At 35.6% G+C, this 26,868-nt stretch overlaps 2 protein-coding genes across 3 annotated transcripts; one reads left to right on the top strand and one right to left on the bottom strand.

Annotated features, from left to right (window-relative positions):
* Positions 1–2,099: 2,099 nt before the first annotated feature.
* Positions 2,100–21,103, bottom strand: LOC109159315 (coiled-coil domain-containing protein 94 homolog). Of its 2 annotated transcripts, XM_019307442.1 has the most exons (10): positions 20,900–21,103; positions 20,293–20,610; positions 19,599–19,748; positions 19,321–19,455; positions 19,140–19,205; positions 18,731–18,781; positions 18,498–18,617; positions 18,162–18,246; positions 17,248–17,482; positions 2,100–2,109 (listed from the first exon to the last, which is right to left on the bottom strand). In XM_019307442.1, exons 2-9 carry the CDS (start codon positions 20,488–20,490, stop codon positions 17,289–17,291), a joined length of 999 nt encoding a protein of 332 aa, XP_019162987.1. In that variant the 5' UTR covers positions 20,491–20,610; positions 20,900–21,103; the 3' UTR covers positions 2,100–2,109; positions 17,248–17,288. The 2 variants fall into 2 exon arrangements, with proteins under 2 accessions (XP_019162987.1, XP_019162986.1); XM_019307441.1 differs by lacking the exon at positions 2,100–2,109 and having other exon boundaries at positions 17,066–17,482.
* LOC109159314 (zeatin O-glucosyltransferase-like) lies at positions 15,221–17,162 on the top strand. The gene has a single exon (XM_019307440.1). It carries the CDS (start codon positions 15,547–15,549, stop codon positions 16,975–16,977), a length of 1,431 nt encoding a protein of 476 aa, XP_019162985.1. The 5' UTR covers positions 15,221–15,546; the 3' UTR covers positions 16,978–17,162.
* Positions 21,104–26,868: the final 5,765 nt, after the last annotated feature.

The following is a 26,868-nucleotide window of genomic DNA, read 5'->3' as shown; positions in this document are numbered from 1 at the left end:
TAAGGATTATAAACTGCCAACACGTGGAATTGGTACGCTTTTGCTGGCACCAACCTAAGTTTCAACGCTGCAAACCATATGTGTGTGTTGTAACGTTTCCCTAAATTTGAGGTATGTTATGGATGCAGGGGCCCTGGCCCCCCTCACCAATTTTTTTTTATTTTTATAGTATCATAATATATATAATTTTTGGCCCCCCCAAAACATTTGCCTATGCCGGTTGCTAAGTCTTCCAACTCCCAAATTCTAATAAAGGCAATAAAGTCTTTTTCTTTTTGAGGAAAAAGGCAAGTTTTCATCTTCTTCAATCCTCCATTCTCCTTCAACAATTATTTTGTTAATTTTTTCATTTTTCTTTAAAGCTTTGAATAATTACTTTGTAAATTTGTATTATTATTAACTCCCATAAATATTTAAAATTTATTTCCTTAAGTTTATGCTTTTAGTTTTCTTTCATTAATGGCTAACAAAAAGAGAAAATTACCGATTTGGTCCCTCGACTATGAGGATTTCACCAATTTAGTCCTCGACTACCAAAATTACTCAATTTGGTCCTTGACTATGACATTTTTACCTGATTTGGTCCTAAGTGTTATTTGCAGGTCAAACCTAAAAGGCAATTTTGGGATTTAAAACAAGTATCTTCCTTCTTATTCCCTAAATCTAAGTCATTTGTTTTATATAAATATGCTTATAGCTGGATGAAAATGATGTTGGCACAAAGCAGGCAAATTTTTGAACATCATTCGATTATTATAGCTGGATGAAGATGATTCACGGCACTTTGGTTGCATATTGAAGCTGCGACTGCTATCGAAACCAAATAACCTATCTATATAAAACAAACGACTTAGATTCAGGGAAGAAGAAGGAAGATACTTTTTTAAATCTCAAAATTGCCCCTAGGTTTGACTTGCAAATAACACTTAGGACCAAATCAGGTAAAAATTCCATAGTCGAGGACCAAATTGAGTAATTTTGATAGTCGAGGATCAAATTGGTGAAATCTTCATAGTTGAGGGACTAAATCGGTAATTTTCTCCTAACAAAAAATTAGTAGAGGTTGAGAAATACATTCACACAGAGAATTGAGTTTAATTAACTAATTTAGATTTAAGAATATTATATGCACTAATATATTCTTGATTTTAGAAGACCAGATTTGATAGATTATGAAAAATTATGTCTTGTTGCATATTAGGTTAATTATGTTATATTATATTTTTATATCATTACTCATTATTTTAAATGTTTAATTGACTTAGTTTAAAAAATTAGTAGAGGTTGAGAAATACATTCACACAGAGAATTGAGTTTAATTAACTAATTTAGATTTAAGAATATTATATGCACTAATATATTCTTGATTTTAGAAGACCAGATTTGATAGATTATGAAAAATTATGTCTTGTTGCATATTATGTTAATTATGTTATATTATATTTTTATATCATTACTCATTATTTTAAATGTTTAATTGACTTAGTTTAAATGTTTAATTGACTTATCAAAATATTACTAACATTATGATTAATTGTGAATATATATATAGGAAGATTGAGCTATAATGAAAAATATTCAAAAAATTGATACTTTTTTAAAAAGAAAGAATTCTGAAGATTCAACATCTCAACAAGATGGATGATCAATTTCTAAATGATTGTTTGTTAGTGTACATTGAAAAGAAAATTTGCAAAAGCAATTTAATATAAATTCAATTATAGATGATTTTCAATGACCAGGGATCGAGTCTCACCAGCGGCAGTGTGGGAGCAACCTCTCAAAGTGAGGGGGGTTCCTTGTGCGCAGTGAGCACCGGTCTAGCCTCTGTGATTAATGTTCAGTTGAGTCACCATGATTTACATCCTCCCACCGCTCTGTCGGGCCGGGGTGTGGGGGGCCCTTGGGGTTGGGGTTCAACCTTTTGGAAGAATTATAGATGATTTTCGTGATATGCAAGAGAGACGTTCTAAATTTTAGTACATTTGTAATGTAATAATCTATTTTGGTATATATTAAATGTATATTAATGTATTTAATTGTTCACTCTTGAATCGTGATTGGCCCCCCGCATCACATAATCATGGCTCCGTCCCTACAGTTATAACATTAAAATTAGGGATCGGGGAGGGCTACATCCATCATCCGATTCACCTTATATTTTCTACACCCACTTCCACCTTCAACCCGAATCGAGCGAACATTTTCAAAATCCACCCCCAACCCACCGGGCGCGGGTGCCCACTACAGGTACCCACCACTTATCATCTTATTATTTTTTTAAAAAAATAATATTTAAATTACTTACACATAATAAAATAATAAAATTCATTAGTGATACTAAAACATAAAATAATAAAAATATTTAAATATAATAATTAATTTTTAAAAATAAACATAGTAGTTTAGATATAAAAAATAGTAAAGATATACAGAGTTATATAAACTTTTATAAATAACTATATATATATATATATATATATATATATATATATATATATATATAAACACATGGTGGGTCGGGTCGGGTTTTAAGCGGGTCTTTTACATAAAATTCGAATCCAATCCGACTCACCACCACCCAAAAAAACCCGATCCATGAGGGGTGGATATCCGCGGGGCGGATAGAAATTGTCATCCCTAATTAGAATAATTAAGTTATGATAATATTAAGTATTTGATATGTGGTGCAACACTAATAATCTAATAGCTAGATTACCATTATGATTAGGAGTCTATTTAAGTTAAGAGACCTAATTAAAGACATAGAACTACAATGATAGCAAGTGGTTATATAAGGTCATTAGTCCTCTCACTGCTCACATTACATACCTCATACACCATCTATCTAGAGAGAGTTGAGTAGAAGTAAGAAACACAACATTCATGTAAAATCTGTAGCAGTCCGGATCGTTCAATCACCATCAACACAAGAACTAATGGTCGGAGGTTAGTGCAATCTTGTTATCACATATTATAGGTTGCATGTGATTCATATTAATTCTAACGGTGTGTGCGCGCGTGTGCGCGTGTGTGTGTTGTGTGTGTGTGACCATCTTCATTAAAAGTAAAATGACAAAATTTTAAATGAATGATTAATTTTGACAACAAAAAAGGTCTATGTGGGGTAATCCCCAAGTTGATCGGGTTGTTGACTTAAAAATTGTAAGGTTTCAAGTTCGACTCCCAGTGGGAGCAGCCTATCAACCTTCTTGGCCTTTGTCGATTAGGGTCACAAGGTGAGATTTACCCAATACACATCCTGGATAGAGGTGAAGAATTTTCTGCGTGATCCAATAATAATAATAATAATAATAATAATAATAAGTCAATGATATAATGATAATACTTCAATGTGTCTTTAAAACAGTCCGAAATAGTTATAGAATTGAAGTTCCTTAGCTTTACTTAGAAAAGAAAGAATAGAATAGTAGGAGCGCACAAGTCTCCTTTGATCATTATTTCAGGTCAACACAAAGAGTTAGAGGACTACTACAAACCAGTCGAACCCATCATGTGTGGCCGCCTGATCAAATATGTGGAGTTAGTTTAATTTGAAACTCAATTCCATCATACACATGCAATGTTTGGTATACAGAATAAAAAGAATAAGAATAAGAATAATATTTCAAATAAAACTAATGATATATGAGCATAATTGAATAAGAATACTATTCCTTTTTTACTTTATAGATAGAATAATGATAACTAGAATTATGAAAGAATGATATTGTAGTATATGATGAGTTGACATTCATGTACATTTATTTGATATTATGAAGAAAAAAAAAAGTTATTTTTTTAGTAGAGCATTAAGAATGATTATTCCTTTTAAAAATAACTAATTCCGCAAAAATAAAATAAACTATTTCATAGGTTGTTATTTCATTTTGCCAAATGCACGATTTAAACAATATGCACATTAATAATGGAAGCTTTCGACATACAAGAAGACGAGTAGTCTTCCTCTATATGCGAACAGGTCAAAACCTATTACTTGACTGATTATTTGTTTACATTAAATATGATTCACCGTTTAAAACGAAAAAAATGTACAACAGATTTAATGTCAAATGGTTGAATGGGTATTTGACGAAGTTAGGTGGCGTGGAATGGAATAAAATATATCATATTCAATTAATTTATTGTTAAACGGTGTTGACTATAATTTAGGGCAGGGCAATTTATATCGTGCACCACGTCACACATATCAATGTGCGTCCAGACACAAAACACGCGCATTTCATATTGACTTTATTTGACATCACTCCATCCATCCGAACAGACCAAACCTCATTATGTGTATTCAGTTAAAATTTTATGTGTATTGTGTTATGAGTTTATGTGTATTCAGTTAAGAGTTTATGTGTATTATGTTAACCAAAATCATTATGTGTATTCAGTTAAAAGTTTATGTGTATTGTGTTATGAGTTTATGTGTATTATGTATTATGTTAGATTATGTGTATTCTATTATGAGTTTATGTGTATTCTGTTATGAGTTTATGTGCATTTGAAACAGGGTATTTTTTGAAACAGGGTATTTTTTATTTAACAACTTAACAAAACGACGTTTTTTTGGGAGGCGCGGGGCGCACAGTGCTATGTGCGCCCTGGTGCACGGTAATTTATATTATGCATCACGACGCACATAGCAATGTGTGCCCAGGCACAAAATGCGCACGTTTCATGCTGATGTCATACTGACGTCACTCCGACCATCCGAACAGATCAAACCCCATTATGTGTATTCAGTTAAAAATTTATGTGTATTGTGTTATGAGTTTATGTGTATTAAGTTAAGAGTTTATGTGTATTATGTTAACCAAATCCCATTATGTGTATTCAGTCAAAAGTTTATGTGTATTGTGTAATGAGTTTATGTATACTCAGTAAGAGTTTATGTGTATTATGTTAACCAAACCCCATTATGTGTATTCAGTTAAAAGTTTATGTGTATTATGTATTATGTAGATTATGTGTATTTTGTTATGAGTTTATGTGCATTTAAAACAGATGATTATTTTTTTAACAACTTAACAAAACAACGTTGTTTTGGGAGGCACGGGGTGTACAGTGATATAACGATTGATAATTTAGAAGGGCTTGGGTCATTTAAACAAGACCGCTCTATTTAATTATTAAGTGAAATTTATTAATTGGTAGTAAGTCAATCAATCCGCAAGCAATCAAGAATATAAAGAATTTTATTATTATATTATAAAGTAAATGACAGACATTTGTGTGAGAACATCTTACATATCTTTGTTCGTGAAACGAGTCGAATTGTATTACAATATATTATTAGTAACAATCAATTTTACCTTAAATAGTATCACAATTTTACAAATACGTATTACAATATATATATATATATATATATATATATATATATATATATATATATATATATATATCATAATAAGTAACGGTGTGTTTAGTTCATGGATTTACACACCAGGAATAGGAATCAAAATGAGTTCAATGGTCCTCTGACTATATTGATTTTTTAAAATTAGTCCCTGATTTTTAATTTGGACACTTTAGGTCCCTTGACTTCAATTTCTTTCTAAATTCCAATTGAGGTCCTTTCGTTATAATACGGTTAATATTGGGCTTTAAATGAAGGAGTAAACTCGTCCTTTCACCTGCCTATGTATTATTCTTCGTATTTCGCTGCTATACCTTGTAAACATCTCAATAACAGAGGAACGCACCCACGAGCAGTCAGCAAATGGGGAACGACAAGGAACATTCTAGGACTTCAATTCGACTGAGATTATCTTCATATATATATCGCGTATACAAGAGAGAAATACGAAGAATAATACATAGGCAGGTGAAATGACGAGTTTACCCCTTCATTTAAAGTCTAATTAACCGTATTCTGACGAAAGGACCTTAATTGGAAAGAAATTGAAAGTTAGGGGACCTAAAGTGTCCAAATTAAAAGTCGATGACTAATTTTGGAAAATCAATATAGTCAGAGGACCATTGCTGGAATTAACTCGGATCAAAATCATAGTTAGTGTTTGGTTGACAACTTTTTAAAACACAACTATGGGATTTGATTACCCCTTCAATTAAAAACTTCATTCCCTAATTAAAAAGGGGTATCATTCCATTTTATTGGTAATATGATTTTTAAGTTTGGTTTAGTGCTTTTAGATTTTTGTTTTGATTTTTTATTATTATTCATATTGGTGCTTTGAATTTCATTATATTAAGACCAATTGCCTTAATTTTTTATTTTTGTCTTTTTAAAACATTTATTTTCATTGTAGGACCATACATAACCAAACATCAATATTGGTAATCATTCCAATTTCACCATACTACCAAACATGCAAAATACTTTCACCAAAACTCATTACCATTACCAAGTATTTGATTCTCATTCCAATTCTGATTCCCTTGTGCGAAACAAACACACCTTAAGTAAGTAACGATTAATTTTTAATACAAATTGGTATTAAATTTTCTACAGTAAGTAACATTTCACATATAAGTAATACAATATTTACCTTAGAATTACTCTTTGTATGTATCATCATCATAATTTCAGTTATAAGTATTACATTATTTATCATTAGTAACAACCATTTTATCTTATATAGTATCACAATTTCACACATAAATATTACAATATCTATTATAAGTAACAGTTTATATTTATTTTAGATTGACATTAAATTTTCTGTAATAAGTATATATTATGATTTATATCATAAGTAATACGGAGTAACAATTATCTTATATTCGATTTGTTTTACGAATTAAGATATGTGTTACGGTTTAACACAAAAATGATTCAAACTAAATTTAAGAAGGCAAAATAACTCCATTTTTTGTTTTGTATACATGGGAAACAACACACATACATAACTTCTCCTACATGTACTTAGAATGGGCAACCTCCACAATATTAGCAAGATCTAATTTCAGAGCATTAAAAAAACAACTGATTAGTCAAGTATCTTGTACTCAAATGACATTTTTATGACTCTGTTTAAAAGAAAGTCACAAGATCGAACAACGATAGTGAAGTATTGACTCGTTGAATTGTAATAGTTAGAAAAAGTATAGAACAGATACTAACTTGTAATAGAGTCAATAGTATTCTAAAAGAAAAAAAAAAATCAAACTCAATTATTGAGCAATAATCATGTCGATACACATAGTGAAAAGTTTTTTTTTTTTTTTTTTTTTTTGTATGGGTATTATCAATTTATCACACAAAGAGAGTGGGCATGACACTTGCTAGACATTATAGTCAATGCCCTGTCCCGATATTACTTTCAAGGATAGATACACCACGCCATCTGTACGTAAAGTATTGACGTATAGTACTATATTGTTGAATATACTCCGTAATAATAATATTATTTAATTATTATCAATATTTTTTTAATTAATTCCGTGACACAAGAATTTTTTAATACAATTTATATCGTGTGTAATTTGTGAATGCATACCTTTAAATAAGTAATTGTGAATTTCTCTAGTCACGAAAATAATAATAATGATGTCTGAATTAATTTTTCTTTCTTAATTTTAATTTTACTAATGTCTAATACTTTGACACATCATAATTGGGTTGGTTTATGAATGATAAAATTAGGAGTGTGTAACAGTGTCCAACTATAATAATAATAATAATAATAATAATAATAATAATTTTCTCTATTCAATTTAGATGTGATTTGCCACCTAAAGAGTAAAATAAGTAACAAAGACAAGGATTACGACGTTCATCGTTAGCGATAGAATCAATGTCTCACTGGGGTCGAACCTGAAACCTCTCATTTGAGAAATTACAATTATGTCGCTTGATCAGAAGGTCTTTCGTATTTTAATTAATATAATACAATAATTGATTGATATAAATGGCATTTTATTAATAAACACTTAAGTTGTCAATTCTAGATTTAGTAATCCTAACAAAACCCATGTGGCGAGTGTGGTTTATCGGGAGGGAGTCACGTGAACCAAACATGTATTGGGCGCTCTATAAGGAAAGTTGTCAAATTTCGGAAAGTTCTGTCCAACTTAGATATGTACGTCTAGTCGATCTATAGTACAACGTCGTAGCTGTCGACATGGTTTTCTGGCTTTTCTTAGCCGCAAGAGAAGAGAGTTTCAATTTTTTTTTGGTTTCCTTTTAAGTGTTTGTACGTTTTCTCCATTTGTTAGAGTAAGTTGGTTTTCTATGGCTATCGCATTCGTTATGCTTATGGTGGTTATCCGTATTTTAGGGGTTCGTTGTCCCAAAATGCTTTTCAATCCTATTTCTTGATTATTTTTGGGTATATTTCACATGTTTTGGTGTTACACGATGGGGGTTTGATGTGTTAATCGTTAATGGGTGGTGTCCAATCATAATATATGACTTTATTTTGGGTATATCCGTTCTTTCATTTGATGTCTATTTCATTTAACAAATAAAAAAATGTACACTCTTTTATTGCATTGATGTACAATTTTATAAACATAGCATTGCAAAATTTCATACATATACACTTAATTAAAAAATACAAATAAAAAAAATGGGTCCCCTACTTTGATATCTCATTCCTCAAATGAAAAATGGGAATATTTTAGTGTAAAAATGAATGGAAAAAAACATGAGTAATATTCTATAATATTGTTTTCCTTATACTTTTCTTGGTCAATCGTGTCTCTTTGAAAAAGGAGTGGCTCGCTTAAGGTTGGAGTAAGATGAGTTGTATGGAATCCTGAAAAAGGAGTTGGCATTTAGCTAACTGTGCCTTCCTAAAAACGGAGTCGGCATTCAGTCAACTGTTCCTCCCCGAAAAAGGAGTGGACAAAAGGTGTAAGGAAGGAAGTCGGATGGTTTGATTGGAGTCCTGAAAAAGGAGTCGACATTCTGTCAACCGTGCCTTCTTGTAAAAAGAGTCGGCAAATTTTTATTCGGTTGTTAAGTTGATTTTGAGGCGAGAAAATGTACTTTCCTATGTCATGCTTCGCGAAACACAGGAAAGTAAAGGACTGGTGATGAATACACAACATGCAATGAGAACTCGATCGGACCACCTAGCAACAAATCGAGACGTGATCGACTAACGTTCTTAGCTCCCTAAAACTAAATTACCCAATACCGTACCCCACCGTAACCCACCAAATAAATTATCCCTTTATTATCCATTAATTACCCTACTAATTACCTATAATAGTCATTATTTCCCATTATCATCCATTAAAATTAGACCCGCTAGCACTAATTAAATTTTCCAATTAAATACCCATAAATTTCCCCAACTATCTTTAATTTCCATAACCTCCAATCCCATTAATCAGAATCCTTAATCCCGTTTATTCTTCCGATTTAATCCCATTTAAACCCCATTATGGTAGAGAGTCTACACCACTCACTCTCCTGCTATAAAATAAGGGTCAAGAACAAGAAGGGGATTCATCTGGTTCATCTTCACGAGAGGGCTCCGTTTTTTACCAGAAAAAAAGCTCTAGCATTTGAAAGAGAGACAGCTTCATCCTTATATATCATGTACAAATCACCTACAAATATAATGAATTTTTGGCTTGGCATTGTCTAAAAAGGTCCGTGATTTCTCTTTTTTCAGTTTCCACGTAAAAATATTGTGTCTCTTTTCTTTCTATTATTTCCATTTTAATTACTTAAACCGGTTGTTTTGGACCCCCGGTAGACCGTCCGAGAGTCTGAAAACCAACAGTGATTTTTTTTCAATTTCGTCATAAATGACTTTAGTAACCTAATGTAGTCCAAGGCTTTTGTGTTTTTGCTCAATTTAGTCATGTGAAGTGCGAAATCCCTCTTTCTTTTACGAATTACTCCCAGACCTATGAATCAAATTTTATGATTTGGAAGTAATTCGTAAAAGAAAAAGGGATTTCGCACTTTGCAAGCTAGTCTAGGAGTAAAGAGATGTCAATATTGAAATTATTGAATGAGTGAATTCCATTTTTGGTCCTATTGTTATAGGGCGTTTTTCAATTTTAGTCCATCATAATTATTTTTGCCACATTGCGTCCACTATTATTAAAAGTGATCAAATTTTAGTCCACTTTAAGATTTTTCGTGGACTAAAATTGGAACAATTTTAATAATAGTGGACGCAATGTGGCAAAAATAATTATGGTGGACTAAAATTGGAATGACCCTGACAGGATAATAGGGCTGGCACTCGACCAGGATCATAAGTGGGCATCTGACCCGACATCACATGGGAACCCAACGGGCAAGACCCCAACGGACAAAACTCCAACGGTTAGGAATTCCAATAGGTGTCACCTTTACTATCATTGAAGCCAGCATTGAAGCCACAATTGATGAGAGGGAATTAAAGGCTTAGACTCCCCCATTTATGTCCCATGTTGTTACCGTTATGACTCTAGTATAAATGGGGCTCTCCTCAGCTAGCAAATGGGACGTTCAAGACTCGGGACAAAGACACACTGTATTTTCTATACTGAAACTAAAGCGATACAACTATTGTTACAATCCGTTATTATGATATTATTATTACCGGTAACATATTTACTGTCAGACCCCTATAACAATAGGACCAAAAATGGAATTCACTCTTATATTGAATATAAGTGCAATCACTTTTGTACTATCATTGAAGCCAGCATTGAAGCCACCATTGATGAGAGGGAATTAAAGGCTTAGACTCCCCCATTTATGTCCCATGTTGTTACCGTTAGGACTCTAGTATAAATGGGGCTCTCCTCAGCTAGCAAATGGGACGTTCAAGACTCGGGACAAAGACACACTGTATTTTCTATACTGAAACTAAAGCAATACAACTATTGTTACAATCCGTTATTATGATATTATTATTACCGGTAACATATTTACCGTCAGACCCCTATAACAATAGGACCAAAAATGGAATTCACTCTTATTGAATTGTCCATCTATTTAACACCAAATGAACAAAATAACAAACGGATGACTAAATTGAGCAAAAACATAAAAGTCTGGAACTATTACGTCACCAAAGTCGTTTTGAACGAAATTGAGAAAAATCATTATAATCGATGATCATTTTGGATATTAACTCAATAACTAATTGATGTGGATAAAATCGCTGTGTATTGATACGTGTAGGTTACAGTAGAGTTACAGACGGACCGATCGTATATGATGATCGGGATCCTCTCTAATCTAGTAAGTCACCTAATCCAAACAAAAGTCCTTTTCTCTAGCATTTAATGCAGTATTTATAAGGGTCCTAGGGAGCTGCGCCCGGTCCCCCGGCATGTCGGACACGTGGCGCGCATGCACCGGGTGGAGGGGAGGCAGGCATGCGACCGTCCACGTGGTGCGAGGCTTCTGCTGCTGTCAGGCTCATATCCCGGGCGGCTGTACATCCCGGTTCCCGGTCGAGAGCTCGGGGGCCTTCCGGAGGCGCCCCTACTAAGGGACTGATCGCGCAAACGGGCAAGTGCCCGTTTGCGTACACGACCGGGCAGGACGGTCGGGTCAGAAGGACGACCCGTATGGCCGGTGTATATTCCCCATCACTAATAATATTGATGTTCATCATACTCTTTTGAAGTATTATTAATAAATATTAGAATATGTCTATCATCCAAATTATTATTCAATTTTAGACATATTCACACCCCGTAAGATACAACGAACTTGTCATTATAATGCAATTCTACTGCTTTCTATAATTCTATTCCTCATATGAATGTTTTTTTTTTTTTTTTTTTTTTTTTTTTTTTTTTTTTTTTTTGAGCATACGAGAATATGATGCGTCGTCGACTTACGTACACGTAAAATACTACCACACAAGCTAAGCTGTGTGCACATGTGGTATCCCGACACGTCAACTGCATACCTTGGAAAACATTCAATGTACTTCAAAAAAAAAATTGATAAATAACTGTTAATTAATTGTGTTAGTGGACTTGACTAATTGATAGTATTAACTGATTGTAGACAAGTATTTGATAAATTAACTGTTAATTTATAATTTGATAGAATATATACCCCAAGTTGTAACTCCCTATACGTCCATGCTCTCGTTTAAAGTCGAGTTGTGATCAAACGATTCGGGTCGTGATCATAGTCAATGGGTTGAAGTCAAACCTGTCAACCCTTAGGCCTATATAAGAGAGCCTCAAGCCTTCATTTAAAAGGCCCTCTCTTCCCCTCTCCACTTTCTCTACACAAAGCACGCACAACTCTCTCCTCTCTCTAGAATATGTACTATAAAACACATAAGAACAATGAATAAAAAGGTCTTAGAGCTAATATTCTACCATGCCTACTCTTGATTCATTACATACTGTATACACTACGCATATATCGGGTGATTAATCGTATCATTTTGGCGCCGTTTGTGGGAATCGAACCCACAATCACATGCAAAAAGCTTATCGTAAAAAGCTACTATGAACAACTTTTTGAATTTTAATATTTTAGAACAATAATCTATTACAAAAAACTAATTAATCAAATACTCATATTGATTGTTTAACCAATTCAAATAGATAATAATGATTAAATAAACTAAAATTAACTGATAAACTAACTATGTTATCGATTTATGTTCCATCATTTATAAGTCAATTGGCACATGCCGTATCAACCAAAAATAAATGAAATTAGAATAAAAATAGAGCATTTACTCGATCGGATGGGTTGCAAGTTGCAAGTGGAGGAAGTGATGTACGTACGGTATAGAAGTGAAGAAAGATGAATTATTATAGACTTATAGTGTGGCCTGGCCGCCCATACACTTCTCTGTCAAATCCTTACGATATCCAAATGTATGTTTACGTACGTTCTCCACTCCTGCGTCACAATAATTGAAGAACTACGTAAGAGATGACGCGGCTCGCACACAATTATTGCGTAGACTGTAATTCACAATGTTGTGAGGACCACGGTCTAAAACAACGTTGTTTTGATGTTAAAAAAAAAAAATTTTTTTTTTTATGTGTGTATGTTAGAATAATGAATATTTTGGAATAAGATAATGTATTTTATGAGTTAGAATAATGTACTTTATGTATTAAAATAATGTTTTATTAGTTAAAATAATGTATAATGTACTTTATGTATTAGAATAATAAATTTTTTGAGATAAGATAATGGTGGTGTTTGGTAAATGGTTATTAGTTGATTGGGTTTGTGGGTTTAACTAGTTAATAGCATTAATTGATTGTTGAAAAGTGTTTGGTAAATTAGTTGTTAGCTAATTACATACAAAATCACTTTCTTAAAAAGTTGTTTTGAGTAGCTTTTTGAATTTTAGCATTTTGGAGCAATAAGTTGTTACAAAAAGTTAATTAATAAAACACTCATATTGATTGTTTAACCAAAGTCAAACAATTAATAGTGGTCAAATAAACTAAAATTGACTGATATGCTAACTATTTTACCAAACAAGACAAATATTTTTATGAGCTAGAATTTTGCATTTTATGTGTTAAAACTAGAGATGACCACGGTTCCGGGACTGTGCAAATCGGAACCGTCCGTACGGTTCCGATTCCGGTTCTAAACCGGAACCTATTCCGGTTCCAAACCGAAAAAAAAAAAACAAATATTATAGTGTTTTTTTTAATTTTTTTTTAATAATTCCGGTTAGAACCGGAACCGGAACCTTACTATAAGGTTCCGGTTCCGGTTTCACCATCCACGGAACCGGAATCGGCGGTTCCGAACCGGAACCGGAACCGTGGTCACCCCTAGTTAAAACTAAAAATAATATATTTTATAAATTAGAATAATGTATTTTATGTGTTTTTAGATCGTGGTTCACGTAGCTAGTTGGACTACGATCCAAGACTCCACGCCATATTCTGGAACGTTATGTTGTGCAACCGTGTGCACCATGTACGGTGCGCACGGTTCCAATTCATAATTTCTATACTGTAGATTCATAAAATCTATAATGTAAATTCATAATTTCTAAACCGTATATTCATAATTTAAATACAGTAGATTCATAATTTCTATACTGCAGATTCATAATATACGTACTGTAGATTCATAATTTCTAAAACTGTATAGTTATCAAATTATAAACATATATAATTCTGTGATTTGTGAATACAGAGTTCAACAATTGGGAATATGAACATCGAAAATTATGAACATATATTTATAAAATTATGAATATATAGCTCTATCACATGTTCACAAATCTAATACTGTAGATTCATAATTTCTATTCTACAGATTCATAATTCAAATATAGTAGATTCATAATTTCTAAACTGCGCGATTGCGAAGAAAGAATGAAATGTTTGAATACGAATGGAAACCGCCTAACACCATTAACGGCAATGAAAAAGGAATTTTTTTTTTAATTTGAAACGGCATCATTTTACAACAGTGTACACCATGCATAGTGCACACGGTTGCACGGCATAATTTACACAATATTCCGGTCTGAGCATCTATTTCTTGGGTTATCAAGCTTTTTTTCCTTTGAAATTTTGTGAATGTGTTCCAATCCTATGGTGGGTTGCCAAACCAATAGGGAAGCCCGCTTAGTGCAAGTGGACTTGTTGAAGCCCAAACCGATATCTTCCTCATCTCTCAGTCCACTGAGATGCGGTGGGTAGAGATGGCAATTTGTCCCGTCCCCGATGAAAATTTTCAATCCATGCTCCTATGTAGACGGTGATTGGGAGGATTGTCAGGGAATGGGGACGGGGACGGAAAATCTAGGTAATTCCCCGTTGGGGACGGGGATACCCCTCCCCGCTCCGTCTCCGAATAATTATTATAAATAAATTTTATATATATATATAAGTAATGGCCACTAATGCTACATTGCTACGGCATTACACTATAATAATACAATGCCATTATTACTGTACTGTAATGCCATAGCAATGTAGCATTACAGTGGACCACTACTTTGGACAGTTTTGGAACCGTGTTTACCTTGCAAGGTTCCACAGCATAATTTGCCGTGCGATGTTAGCTATACTTATACTCTTAGACCAGGGTCCATGTAGCAAGATGAACTCTTAATGCAGATTAATTTTGACTTGCAAATATACTAAAACCCAACATGTAGTTTATTAAAAGTAATTTACATATATCAAAGTCCACCTTGTAGAGCCGGTGTGCACAATATAATTTGTTGGTGCTATGGCAGCAAGAGCACTGCACCAAGTAGACCTCTTTTTTTGCTTAGTATTGCCTTTTGCCATATGAAACTAATGTAGTCTAGTTTATGTCCGGAATTACTTGTTATTTCATTGCCATTTGCCTCTCAATGAATCATTCCCAAGTTCCCATCAAGGCCAGTTTCTGTTGTTAGTGTTTAACTACTTGTATTGGCATGTTTAAACCAAAGCTAGACAATGCATTTCTCGCCCTGCCGGCTTTTTTTTGTATGTTTGCTACTTGTCAAGAACAAGCAGCTAAAACATTCTTGGATGGAACCTCAGTGTACTTTTGGAAAAGATTTGAGCCAATGATGACAAACCAGGCCACTATATATATAAGGGCAAATTCCAGTTTTCAAGCTTTCATTTTATTGCAGAAGAGACAGGAAAAAGAGGGCAATGGGTAGCTCCAATGATCATCATCTTCTCCAAAGTCATCAACTTTCTGACTCGAACCGGAATGGAATTGCAGTAGTAATGGTGCCTTTTCCAGCTCAAGGCCATCTCAATCAGCTTCTGCAGCTTTCCTGCCTAATATCATCATCCTATGGATTACCAGTTCACTATGTTGGCTCTGCCATCCACAACCGGCAGGCCAGGCTCCGAGCCAACGGCCTAAGCCCTTCACAAATAGCCAAAATCCATTTCCATGATCTCCCAACTCCAGAGTTTGATTCACCTCCCCCGGACCCCAACGCCTCGGTTAAGTTCCCGGTTCAGCTGCAGCCGTCCTGGTTCGCTTCTGTTCATCTGCGCCACCCCGTTGCTGCATTGTTACAGCAGATGTCCTCCAAAGCAAGAAGGGTTGTGATAGTTCATGACCCTTCAATGTCAATGGTTGTTCAAGATGCTGTCTCAATTGCCAATGCAGAATGCTATGCCTTCAACTGCATATCTGTTTTCACTCTTCTCATCATGGTGGTTGAAGGGCTGGGAAAACCATTCCCATTTCAAGAATCAGCAAAAGGGCTGCCCTCCATCGAGGGAGTCACGACGGATGAAGGCTGGAGATTTGCAGCTGCACAGTATGAATATATGAGGATTAGAGAAGGAGATCTGCATAATACATCCAGAGTAATTGAAGGTCCTTTCTTGGATCTCCTTTCAAGTCAAGAACCAAGCTTGAACAAACGGCAGTGGGCAATTGGTCCAATACTGCCACTAAAATTAGGCAACCATGATGGCTTAAGCAGGAAACATGAGTGCTTAGAGTGGCTCAATAAACAAGCTCCAAAATCTGTACTGTACATGTCGTTTGGAACAACAGTTTCGCTGTCAGATAAACAGGTCAGGGAGCTTGCAGAAGGACTAGAACAAAGCCGACATAAGTTCTTATGGGTACTAAGAGATGCTGATAAAGGAGATATCTTCGACGGGGATGACAGAAGAGTTGAGCTACCAGAAGGGTTGGAAGAGAGAGTGGAAGGCATTGGACTAGTGATCAGAGACTGGGCGCCTCAGCGCGAAATCTTGGCTCATTCATCCATTGGTGCCTTCATGAGCCATTGCGGTTGGAATTCTTGCATAGAAAGCATTAGCATGGGAGTGCCAATTGCTTGCTGGCCTATGCATTCAGACCAACCAAGAAACAGTTTCCTAGTGACAGAAATGCTCAAAACAGGCTTGCTTATAAGGGAATGGGAGAAACGCAACGAACTGGTAAGTTCATCAACCATTAAAGACATTGTGAGAAGATTGATGGCTTCGGAGGAAGGGAATAAGATCAGAAAGAGAGCAGGGGAAGTAGGCAATGCTGTTAGGCATTCAGCAGAGGAAGGAGGTGTTTCTAGGATGGAGCTTCAATCTTTCATTTCACATGTAATGAGATAAACTTGGTTGTTCTATTTCTATTACAAAATGGAAGTAATCAGCCAACCCCAACTTAACAAGGTTAGCTAACTATGTTACCAAACGGAACTATTAACAATGCTTATCACCGATAAATTTTTGCAAAAAAAATGTAAAATATTTTCCCATATGCACCACTTTCTAATCCTCCAAGAGCTGGTTTGAGTACACAAAAAATGTAAAATATTTTCCCATATGCAGCACTTTCTAATCCTCCAAGAGCTGGGCCTGAGCTGAACTCAAATCGACAGTGTACACATATCTTACACAATTAAGATTCATAAATACTCAAACTAATCATCATCATCATCATCACTCTCATATTGTTGACATAATGATAGTAATCCATTGCTTTTCAGGCTTGCCTCTTCCTCCTGCTTGGGCTTTTCTTCCTCTACAATCTCCTTGCTACTAGAAGGCAAAGATTTCTTCTTGACTATAAAAATGAATTTTTCATTACCAGAATCCCTCTTCCCCGCCGCTTTATCTGTGAAAAAAGTGCAACAAGAAATAAGTCAGTACATCAGCAATGCATGTTGCACATATCTTTTCTTCAAGAATAAAAAAAAAGGTGGTTTTTGTTAGCTGACATTTCTTTTTACAGAAAATTAGAAAACTTAAAAGATATCTAATAAACAAAAATGTGGAAAATAATACACATGGGTAAGTTAACATTCTCAATCCACAAGGGGAGGGGGAAGCTCACTAATACTGCTCAAAGAACCACAAGAAAGAAAAATGTACACAAAGCCGTGTATGACAAAGTTTTTTGCCCTAATGTGGCCCTCCCTACAAAGTAGGGACAGGAAAGAACCCTAATTTTATGCTACAAAGATATGAATGATTGAGAGGGTGCATTCCTTTTAAACTCCAAAATATTCTCTCTTCTTTTATTTTTAATTAATTTTTATCTATTTTTGTATCCTTGGTTTTCCTTTATAAGTATATCTCCAATCTATTAATGAAAGACCATTTAAAATAGACAATTTGCAGTGTGCCAGTGTTTAAGTATTTAACAAAGATGTGAAACAAAAAAATATCAACCACTACATAAACTTCTATTCACACATCACATTAATATTATACAAACTATTGCGACAAATGTTTATGTAGAAAATAAATTCTAATTCAACAACAGTTTAATTGAAGGACAGAGCTAAACTAACCTTTGTCACTAGAGTTGTCAGTGGCATTGGATTTTGTCAAGACATCTGTAGGGTTACTACATAGTTCCTCAGGTAGCTTTCTCCTCTGCATCAAATGAACAAGCAACTCAGTATAAGCAAATTCAAGAAACCTCAATACGTTTAAGTAACGGTAATTTTAGCTTATCAATATGAATTAAACCTTAGTTTGCAATATCTGATATTCGAAAATGAGATGAGTCCTAAACTATATTATAAGCACTCAAACCTTATATTTTCAGTTTATTCAAAAATCTATGAAGTAAGTTACTAATACACTCTAATACGAGGAAATTGGCAATTGATGTACAATTGTACCTTAACAGAATTGGTTGATGATTCTCCACTCTTTTGTGGTATATCCAAATCTTCTTCATCATCATCGTCATCTTCAATTTCATCATCACGGATTCTTTTTACAAACTTCTCTCGCTCTCCCTGAATTAGAACCATGAAGCAAAGAAAACTATATGAGAAACAAACACTTAAGCAAAACGGAAATAAAAGATGCCAAAGCCAAATAACAAAACTTCAACAACTGCAATACGCACTTTGAATAAAGATTTAATAAGAGCTTCCTCTTCTTCCAGCATTTTCCTTTCCTGCCAACATAAAAATCATAAATTTTTTTAGATCTCAATTTTGATGTTATTGGCAGAACTTGCAAATTTCTCATTTCAGGGAGAATGGCTCAGGCATTAACCGCGAGTTCTTAACTGATTTAGGCGACTTGTAATCATGAATGGCTACAAAAATGGACTATCTAGGACACTAAATTGTACTACAACATCCAGATAAGTGTATCCACCCAGCCTTGAAAGGATAACCAAATCAAATTGCAAGCTTGAGAAATATATTCAGAAATACAAAAGATTGGTGCTAGCATTCAAAAACTGACAATTTTGTTGCAAACAAAATATTATTAACATTATACTATATAATACAGGATTAGAGACTTACCTTTTCCTCAGCAGAGTGTGTAAGAGCCTCAAGCATTGCTTCCACACTCACGGTTGCTTGTCTTGACTGAAATAATCATCATAAGAAAAAGGTATTTAAAAAAATAGTAAAGATAAATGGTATTGACATAAATATTGCACTAGAACACTCATGTCCTAAAATAAGCAGTTCAAAAAATCACCTTCATGGATTTCATTTCATCCAAAGCAGCAAGAATATCCATTTCTCTTTTTGAATCCAACGTCCTATTTTCCAATGACTTCATAGCATCACCCATTTCTTCAGCATCTCTTTTCTGTTTCAGTTTCTCAATTTCCTGCAAAAAATAATAATAATAAATCAACCATGTCCAAAAATTCTACTCTGTAGTAACATTATAGCGGATATATAACCCATACCCCACCAAAACTATATTAATAAATACAAGGAGAAATAGAAAGTAAATCAACAGCCCCGTACCTCATCTTGTTCACGCCAAGGTTCAAAATTCCTTGTTGCACCCGACTCAACAATATAATCAGAATTTTTTGGATCCGTTTTGTACGTGATCTCTGCAGAGCACTTTGTGCACTTGAAGTAGAATCTGAATATTTGAATACCCAAATAGTTCTGCAAATGATCCCATTGCATGAAAAGAAGTCAGATAAATACTTGAGAATCCACATTATATGCCTCAGTAATTATAATTATAAGAACACAACAAACTCTTGAATATAGCTGAATGTTAATACAGCACATTACTTATACATACAAACCACAGAGGGATAACATTATGCTAACTTCGTCTCCAGTGAGTTTTACACTTAATCCAAAGGATAACCTTCAGCAAAAGAAAGCCAATCCTTAATCAATATATCATGACACAAAATGACTCTTTTATCAAACTAGAAATACCTAAATGCATACAAGGGCTTATAGTAGCATTAATTATTCCTCTCCTTATTCAGTTCATTATCAAGAATAGTTTACACATTCGTTCAACACTCAACACGTGAATTAGCTTTGTGCATGATGTTTCAAAGCAGCAAAATATACCAGCAGTATATTTTGGCTTAAACCCTAAATTGCATAGTTTCCATCAATTCCAAGATGAATAGAGCGGGTGAAATTAAGATAGTAACAGCGTGAAAATAATTGATAAGTAACTACATACCTCGCCTACGGCGTCTTCTTTGCGGGAGTTGAATTTGGTGCCCTTGTAGATATAGTTCCCGCAGGTATTGCATCTAACGCTCATTGGAAGCATCATTCGAACCTTCATTTGCTGGTTCTTCGGCTGCCTCCGGCGCGGTATCTTCGCCGGATCGAAATCCGGCGGATAGTACTTGTTCAAAACCTTTCTCTCTCCCATGGTGGCTTATCAGTCCTCCCTCTCAATCGGATCAAATCAAACGGAATTTAGTAAACACCAGCTCAAAATACTTCCAAACAAAACAGAAAAGTCCTTATCGAGCAAGTTCCTACTTGTCTCCTGCAAAAATCACCGCCACGCCTGGAGGTGAGCAAAAGGTCGATCGGCCGAAAACCCAAAAATAGAAAGAACTCACTTACATAACGCACCCACCGAAAACCTAATGATTATTTTCGTTTACCGAAAAACCGACAAATTACCAAATTATTCCACTTAATTAGACATACTGTCCAGTGGCTATCCAGACACTAATTCATCAGGTACACGGAATAAATTCTATATTAAGAGAAGTTAGAGTTGCACATCAACAAACACATAAATTCTGCAACCAAAACAAATAAAAATTTACCTTGACTCCTTGAGCAGCGAGGGCGTCGGCCGGACAGCCGGAGGGCGTGAGAGGAAGATTTGGATGGAGGGCGTCGGAGATTGGAGTCGGCTGTGGTCTCGTGAAGATTGGAAATTTGGAGAAGAAGAGAATGAGGCCGAGAGGAATTAGGGAAGCCTGGAAAGGGTTGAGGGGCTTAGTACGACAACCGTTATTGGTTGTATTAACAGTGATTATTACGAGAGTATATATATATATATATATATATATATATATATATATATAAGGAAATTAGGATTTTGAGGTCAAAGTACCTATGAAGTCCCTGTACTATAGTGTTTTGTTCAATTTAGTCTTTGTACCTTTATTCTGTTCAATTTAGTCCCTCTACTTTAAAAAATTGGTAAAACTAAGGACAATTGTCTAAATCTCATTACAAACATGGTCGTAATTATTTATTTTGGACATACTAATTTAATATATTGGTGGTAAAATGATAGATTTTAAATATTTATAAAGTAATATATGAGTAGGAATATAAATATCATTAGTGCCACGTAACCTAAGTTAACGATAATATTAACATCGTTAACTATTGTCCTTAATTGCACTACTTTTGAAAGTATAGGGACTAAATTAAACAAAATAAAAGTATAAGGACTAAATTGAACAAAACGTTATAGTACAGGGACCTCGTAGGTACTTTAACCGGATTTTGAATTATAGGAAGATTAGGATTATGAATCATAAATTGACTCAAATACATAGAGTTTCAATATTTCCCTCAAGCAAAGGATGCAGACGTGATCTGTAGTTTGTCTCTAAGAAAAGAAAACTTAGAATCTGCTAAAGCTTTTGTAAATATATCAACAACAAGTTAATCTTTGGTGGAGATAAAGTTGACTTGAATCACTCCCTTTACAACTCTGTCCCTCACAAAATGATAGTCAATCTCAACATGTTTAGTGCGAGCATGAAAATTGGGATTAGCACATAGATAGATAGTACCAATATCATCACACCACAGCTTGGGAACAGAGATCCCAATCACCTCAATCTCTCGTAAGAGGGAGAGAACCCAGATTACCTTAATACAAACATTAATTAAACATTTGTATTCAGCCTCTGGAGAAGATCTGACCACAGTTCTTTACTTCTTGCACACCTGATGTTATCACATTTGTGCATGTTTTTGTTGTTATTTTGAATCATTTTAGTAACTAAGATCTTTAATTTTGCCTATTTAATACATGTTTTCCTTGCTTTCTCATTAGGATATGATTTTACACTTGTTTTGAATGTTTTACAGTGTTTGGTAGTGTTTTTTAACCATTACAGGCTAAGTGCAAAAGCAAGGGGGGATTTTAAAGCACGAATGGATCAAAAAGAGGTTGAAGTCAAGGCATCACAGGCTCGACGCGTCGAGAATTTCCAGTAGCTATAGATCGTGCCAGACCAGAGGCTCGACGAGTCGAGAACGCGCATTGCTGAATTTTTTAGAAGATTGAAACTTTCCTAAAATAATTCCATTGAGTTTCCACTATAAAAGGATCATCTTCCATCAACCCTAGGATTCTTCTTTTTCCCAGATTTTGGTTTTGGAAGGCAAGAAGGAGCAAAAACCAAGAGGACCAACTTCAAGATAGACAATTAGCTTTGGAGTAGAGAATTGGCTAGGAAGATTCGGGAGAATTCTTTCACTTTTTCTTTTATTCCTATTGTTGATTGTTTATCTTCCAAGATTGTATTGAGTGCTATTATGGTCATGAGTGGCTAAAACCCTTAAGGATTTTTGGGTGAATTTGTTTATGAACCTATGTGCCTGGTTCTTTAATTCCTTAATATATTTATGTTTGGTTTTATGATTTGCGTTGCAATCTTGTTTTAATCTGTTGTTGCTAGTAATTAAAGGCCTAAATTACTTGCTTCATAGCCATGTTCATGTCATAACGAGAGTCAGGCATAAATTAGGGCACACACGATTGCACTTGACTGTTGCACCTTGAGAAAGAGCAAATTGGTTGGGGAATTTATTCTAGATTGTTGCGCATCGAGAGGTGGTAGTAATTGGGAATAAATGAATGATGTTCTTTGTTCTTAATGAGTGTTTAAGCCACGAGAGTAGAAATTCACTAGGGATAGAGATTATGATAGTAATTCGATTCCACCTTGCATTCTCACACAAGTCTTAATTCCAAACTAAATATTACAACTTTAATTGGCACTAGGTGATTAAACATTGTGATCCCAAGAATCCTATTTTGCTCTATTGCTTACAACACCTTGTTAATTTATTTATTCTGCCTTTTATTTTCTACAATTATTCAATTTTCAAGTTTCGTTTAGATTAGTTCCATATGAGTAACAAAGTAGCTAGTGCTTAGTACCCCACTTCCATGTGGTTCGATAACCCGAATACTCCGGGTATTATTTGTTTGCCCAAATTACCGCAATCAACACCCAAGACACAAGATTTGATCCAAGAAAAACAACATAATCGCTGGTTGACTTACAATCCTCAGAACAACCAGCCCAATCTGAGTCAGAGAAGATATGTAATTCTCTGGACTCAAATTTTCGAATACGTAAACCATAAGATAGAGTTCCTTTGACATACCTCAACACATGCTTGACTTGTTCCCAATGAGTGATCGTAGGAGCATGAATATGTTGACAAAGTTGATTAACTGCAAAGGATAAATCTGTTCTAGTGACAGTAAGATACTGAAGAGCTCCAGCCAAGCTCTAATATTGCGTAGGATCATCATATAAATCTGACGAGTTAAAAAGAGATTTCGAAACAAGTATTGGGGTGGACAGAGGTTTGCAATCAGTCATACCAGCACGTTTTAAAATATCAAGCATATACCGTTGTTGAGATAGAAGGATCTCATCACTGCACTTAACGGTTTCAATACCAAGAAAGAAACCTGGTTCACCAAGACCCCTAATCTTGAAAGTAGTAGACAATTTTGGCAAAAAATAACTAACAAGATTCGGATCACTTTCCCATCACCAAAATGTCATCAACATAAACTAGAAGATAAACATAAGTAGAATTCTGGGAGTAATAAAATAGTGACACATCTGTGTTTTTATGCCTGGAATCCAACAGACAATAAAAACGCATGAAGACGGTTAAACCAAACTCTCAGAGCTTGTTTCAACCCATACAAGGATCTCTTCAACAAACAGATATGATTATGAAATTAAACGGCAATGTATCCAGGTGGATGTTCGCATATAAACAGTTTCAGTCAAATTATCATTGATAAAAGCATTATGAACATCTAGTTGTCTCACAGTCCAACCAGAGGATATAGCTAAAGAAAGAAGTAACCTGACAGTGGTAGGTTTTACAACTGGACTGAATGTGTCAAAAAAGTCCTGATCATGAACCTGATTGAATCTCTTTGCTACTAACCTGGCATTGTATCTCTCAGTTGAACCACCCGCCTTTCTCTTGGTTCGAAAGACCCATTTACAGCAATCACATTCTGATTAGATTGAGACGGAACCAAACACCAAGTATGGTTCTGTAGTAGAGCATTAAATTCCTCATCCATGGCCTGGTACCATTCCAAGTGTTTGACAGCCTGTGTGTAACAACTATGATCAATGGTGCAAACCTTAGATGTCAAAACTGTAGGTGGTGCGCACGACTGGCTCCGTGTCTCCATATTGTGCGTGCAAACATTCGGCCGAGTGGACCAGCCCTGTGGACGCCCTCGCGGACAAATGGCTGCCACCGAGACAGCCTGTTATGCTATCACAGCCTCAAGAGGCAGTGCAGTGTCGGTCCGATATGGCTCTGCCGATAGTGTTGGTTCGGTCCGAACTGGTGCAAGCGGCTGCGCTAGTTCGGAATGAACGCGGGCAACAGACTCGGTCACCACGAGGTGAAGAATAGATGCAACCCATGGTTTAGAATGTGAATCTAAAATTTTCTGCACAGAATTCTTAGTAGCAAAATGAAAAACTGCTTCATCAAATTTGACATGCCTGCATATAAACACCTTATTAGTTGTAAGTCCATGCATCTATACCCCCTAAAAGACTTATGATAACCAAGAAAGACACACAGAGAGGATCTGTAAGACATTTTGTGACGATTATAGGGTCGTAGGTGAGGATAACACAGGCAACCAACGACACGAAGAAAAGGGTAGGATGTAGGAGATTTATGCAATAATGAATGAGGACTGAAATTATTTAATACAGCAGATGACATTCTGTTAAATAAATAAATTGCATTTTCAAATGCAAAATCCCGAAACCTATATGGAATAGAAGCACGAGCAATGAGAGTAAGACCGATTTCGACGATACGTTTATGTTTTCGCTCCACACGACCATTTTGTTCGTGAGTATAAGCACATGACTGTCTGATACATCCCTAATTTTGTGAGAGATGAATGCAACTTTTTGTACTCGGCACCTAAATTATATTGGATAGATTTGATCTTACGATTGAAAAGTCGTTCAATAAGAGCACAAAATTTCTCAAAAATATCATAGAGATCATATTTTTGTTTCATGGAAAAATACCAAGTAAAACGAGAGAAGTCATCAACAAAGATAACAAAATATCTATAACCATCAGCAGACAAGATAGGAGCTGGACCCCAAATATCAGTATAGATTAAATCAATAATGTTTGAACTAGAGGTTTCAACACGTGGCAATGAAAAACGAGCAGATTTACCCAATTGACACGCATGACATAAACTTGAATTACAACGAATAGTACTACTAGACCCACTAACAGAATAAAAAGGAATAACACGACTAAGGACACAATAGTGTGGATGACCCAAACGATCATGCCAAATAGATGGAGACGCACGAGCCGAAAGAAACGTGGAAGGTGACAAACTTGGAACTGGTAGTGTGTATAACCCACCAGAACTATTGCCTCGAATAAGAATCTCCTTGGTGTTGGTATCCTTCACAACAAAAAAGGATGGGTGAAACTCAAAGAATACTTTATAATCATACGCAAATTTCTGAACGAATAATAAAGAATTAGATATTGTGGGAACATGAAGCATATTAGACAAATGAAACGACCTAGAGGTGGTATGAAAAGAAGCATGACCAATATGACTAATAGGCAAACATGTACCATCACCGACACGGAGTGTGTCATTACCATTATACTCATCCAAGATAGGGAGAGTCGTTATATCTGGGTAGCATGATTTGTCGCACCCGTGTCTAGGAACCAAGTATGAGAAGATTGTGAGGAATCTGAAGGAGCACCCTGATAAACCATAAGTGACCGCAGTGTGCCATAGTATCCCACAAAGTTGACATTTAGATTGGTGATTGCAGTTCCTACCGCCACGGCCACAGCTACCATTGTCGCGACGGCCTCCTGCACCGCCATGGGACTGCCCGTCGTTCAGTTCGGAGCCACGACCGCCACCACCACGTGATTGGCTCCCCTTACCTCGCTGTTGTCCGCTTTTCTTCACAGCAAAAGCCGTCGGCGATGCATTCGGTCCACTGCCGGCGACGAACTCCTTGGCACCGAGGAGACCCAAGAGCTCATGAAGCATGACTGGCGTTCCCCGGACGTTGAGAGAAGATACAAGACTATGAAACTCGGGCCTCAACCCCCGGAAGACATATAGATTTTGCTCCTCGAGAGGAACATGCCGGCCAGCGAGGGTAAGGTCCTCTATCAGAACCTGGGCTCGGCCGATGTAATCGGCGACGGAGGCGTCACCCTGTTGAAGCGTTAGAGCTGCCCGAGGAAGTTCAACGAGCGAGATCGAGACGAGGGCAGAGGTGACGGCAGTCCACACTGCACGACTGGTGTGATGCCCGATTGCCAAGGGCATAACTTCATCAGACAACGATGACATGAGCATAGAAATGAGCGCCTGATCCTAACGAACCCACGATGGACGAGCGGGATTCGGCAGTGGTAACACCCCCTCCTCGCCGGACGAGATCATGGCCGACGGGCAAGGATTTGATCCGTC

The sequence above is a fragment of the Ipomoea nil genome, unplaced genomic scaffold, assembly GCF_001879475.1.
Source record: "Ipomoea nil cultivar Tokyo-kokei standard unplaced genomic scaffold, Asagao_1.1 scaffold2826, whole genome shotgun sequence".
In the NCBI taxonomy this organism is placed as follows: Eukaryota; Viridiplantae; Streptophyta; class Magnoliopsida; order Solanales; family Convolvulaceae; genus Ipomoea; species Ipomoea nil.
This window is presented reverse-complemented; position numbering and strand designations above follow the sequence as displayed.

Coding starts and splice junctions, on each gene's coding strand:
- LOC109159314 (XM_019307440.1), top strand. CDS start 15,547: ATGGGTAGCTCCAATGATCATCATCTTCTCCAAAGTCATCAACTTTCT.
- LOC109159315 (XM_019307442.1), bottom strand. CDS start 20,490: ATGGGAGAGAGAAAGGTTTTGAACAAGTACTATCCGCCGGATTTCGAT. Junction 18,782..19,139: donor CACACTCTGCTGAGGAAAAG/GTAAGTCTCTAA, acceptor TTATGTTGGCAG/GAAAGGAAAATGCTGGAAGA. Junction 18,618..18,730: donor TTATTAAATCTTTATTCAAA/GTGCGTATTGCA, acceptor GTTCTAATTCAG/GGAGAGCGAGAGAAGTTTGT.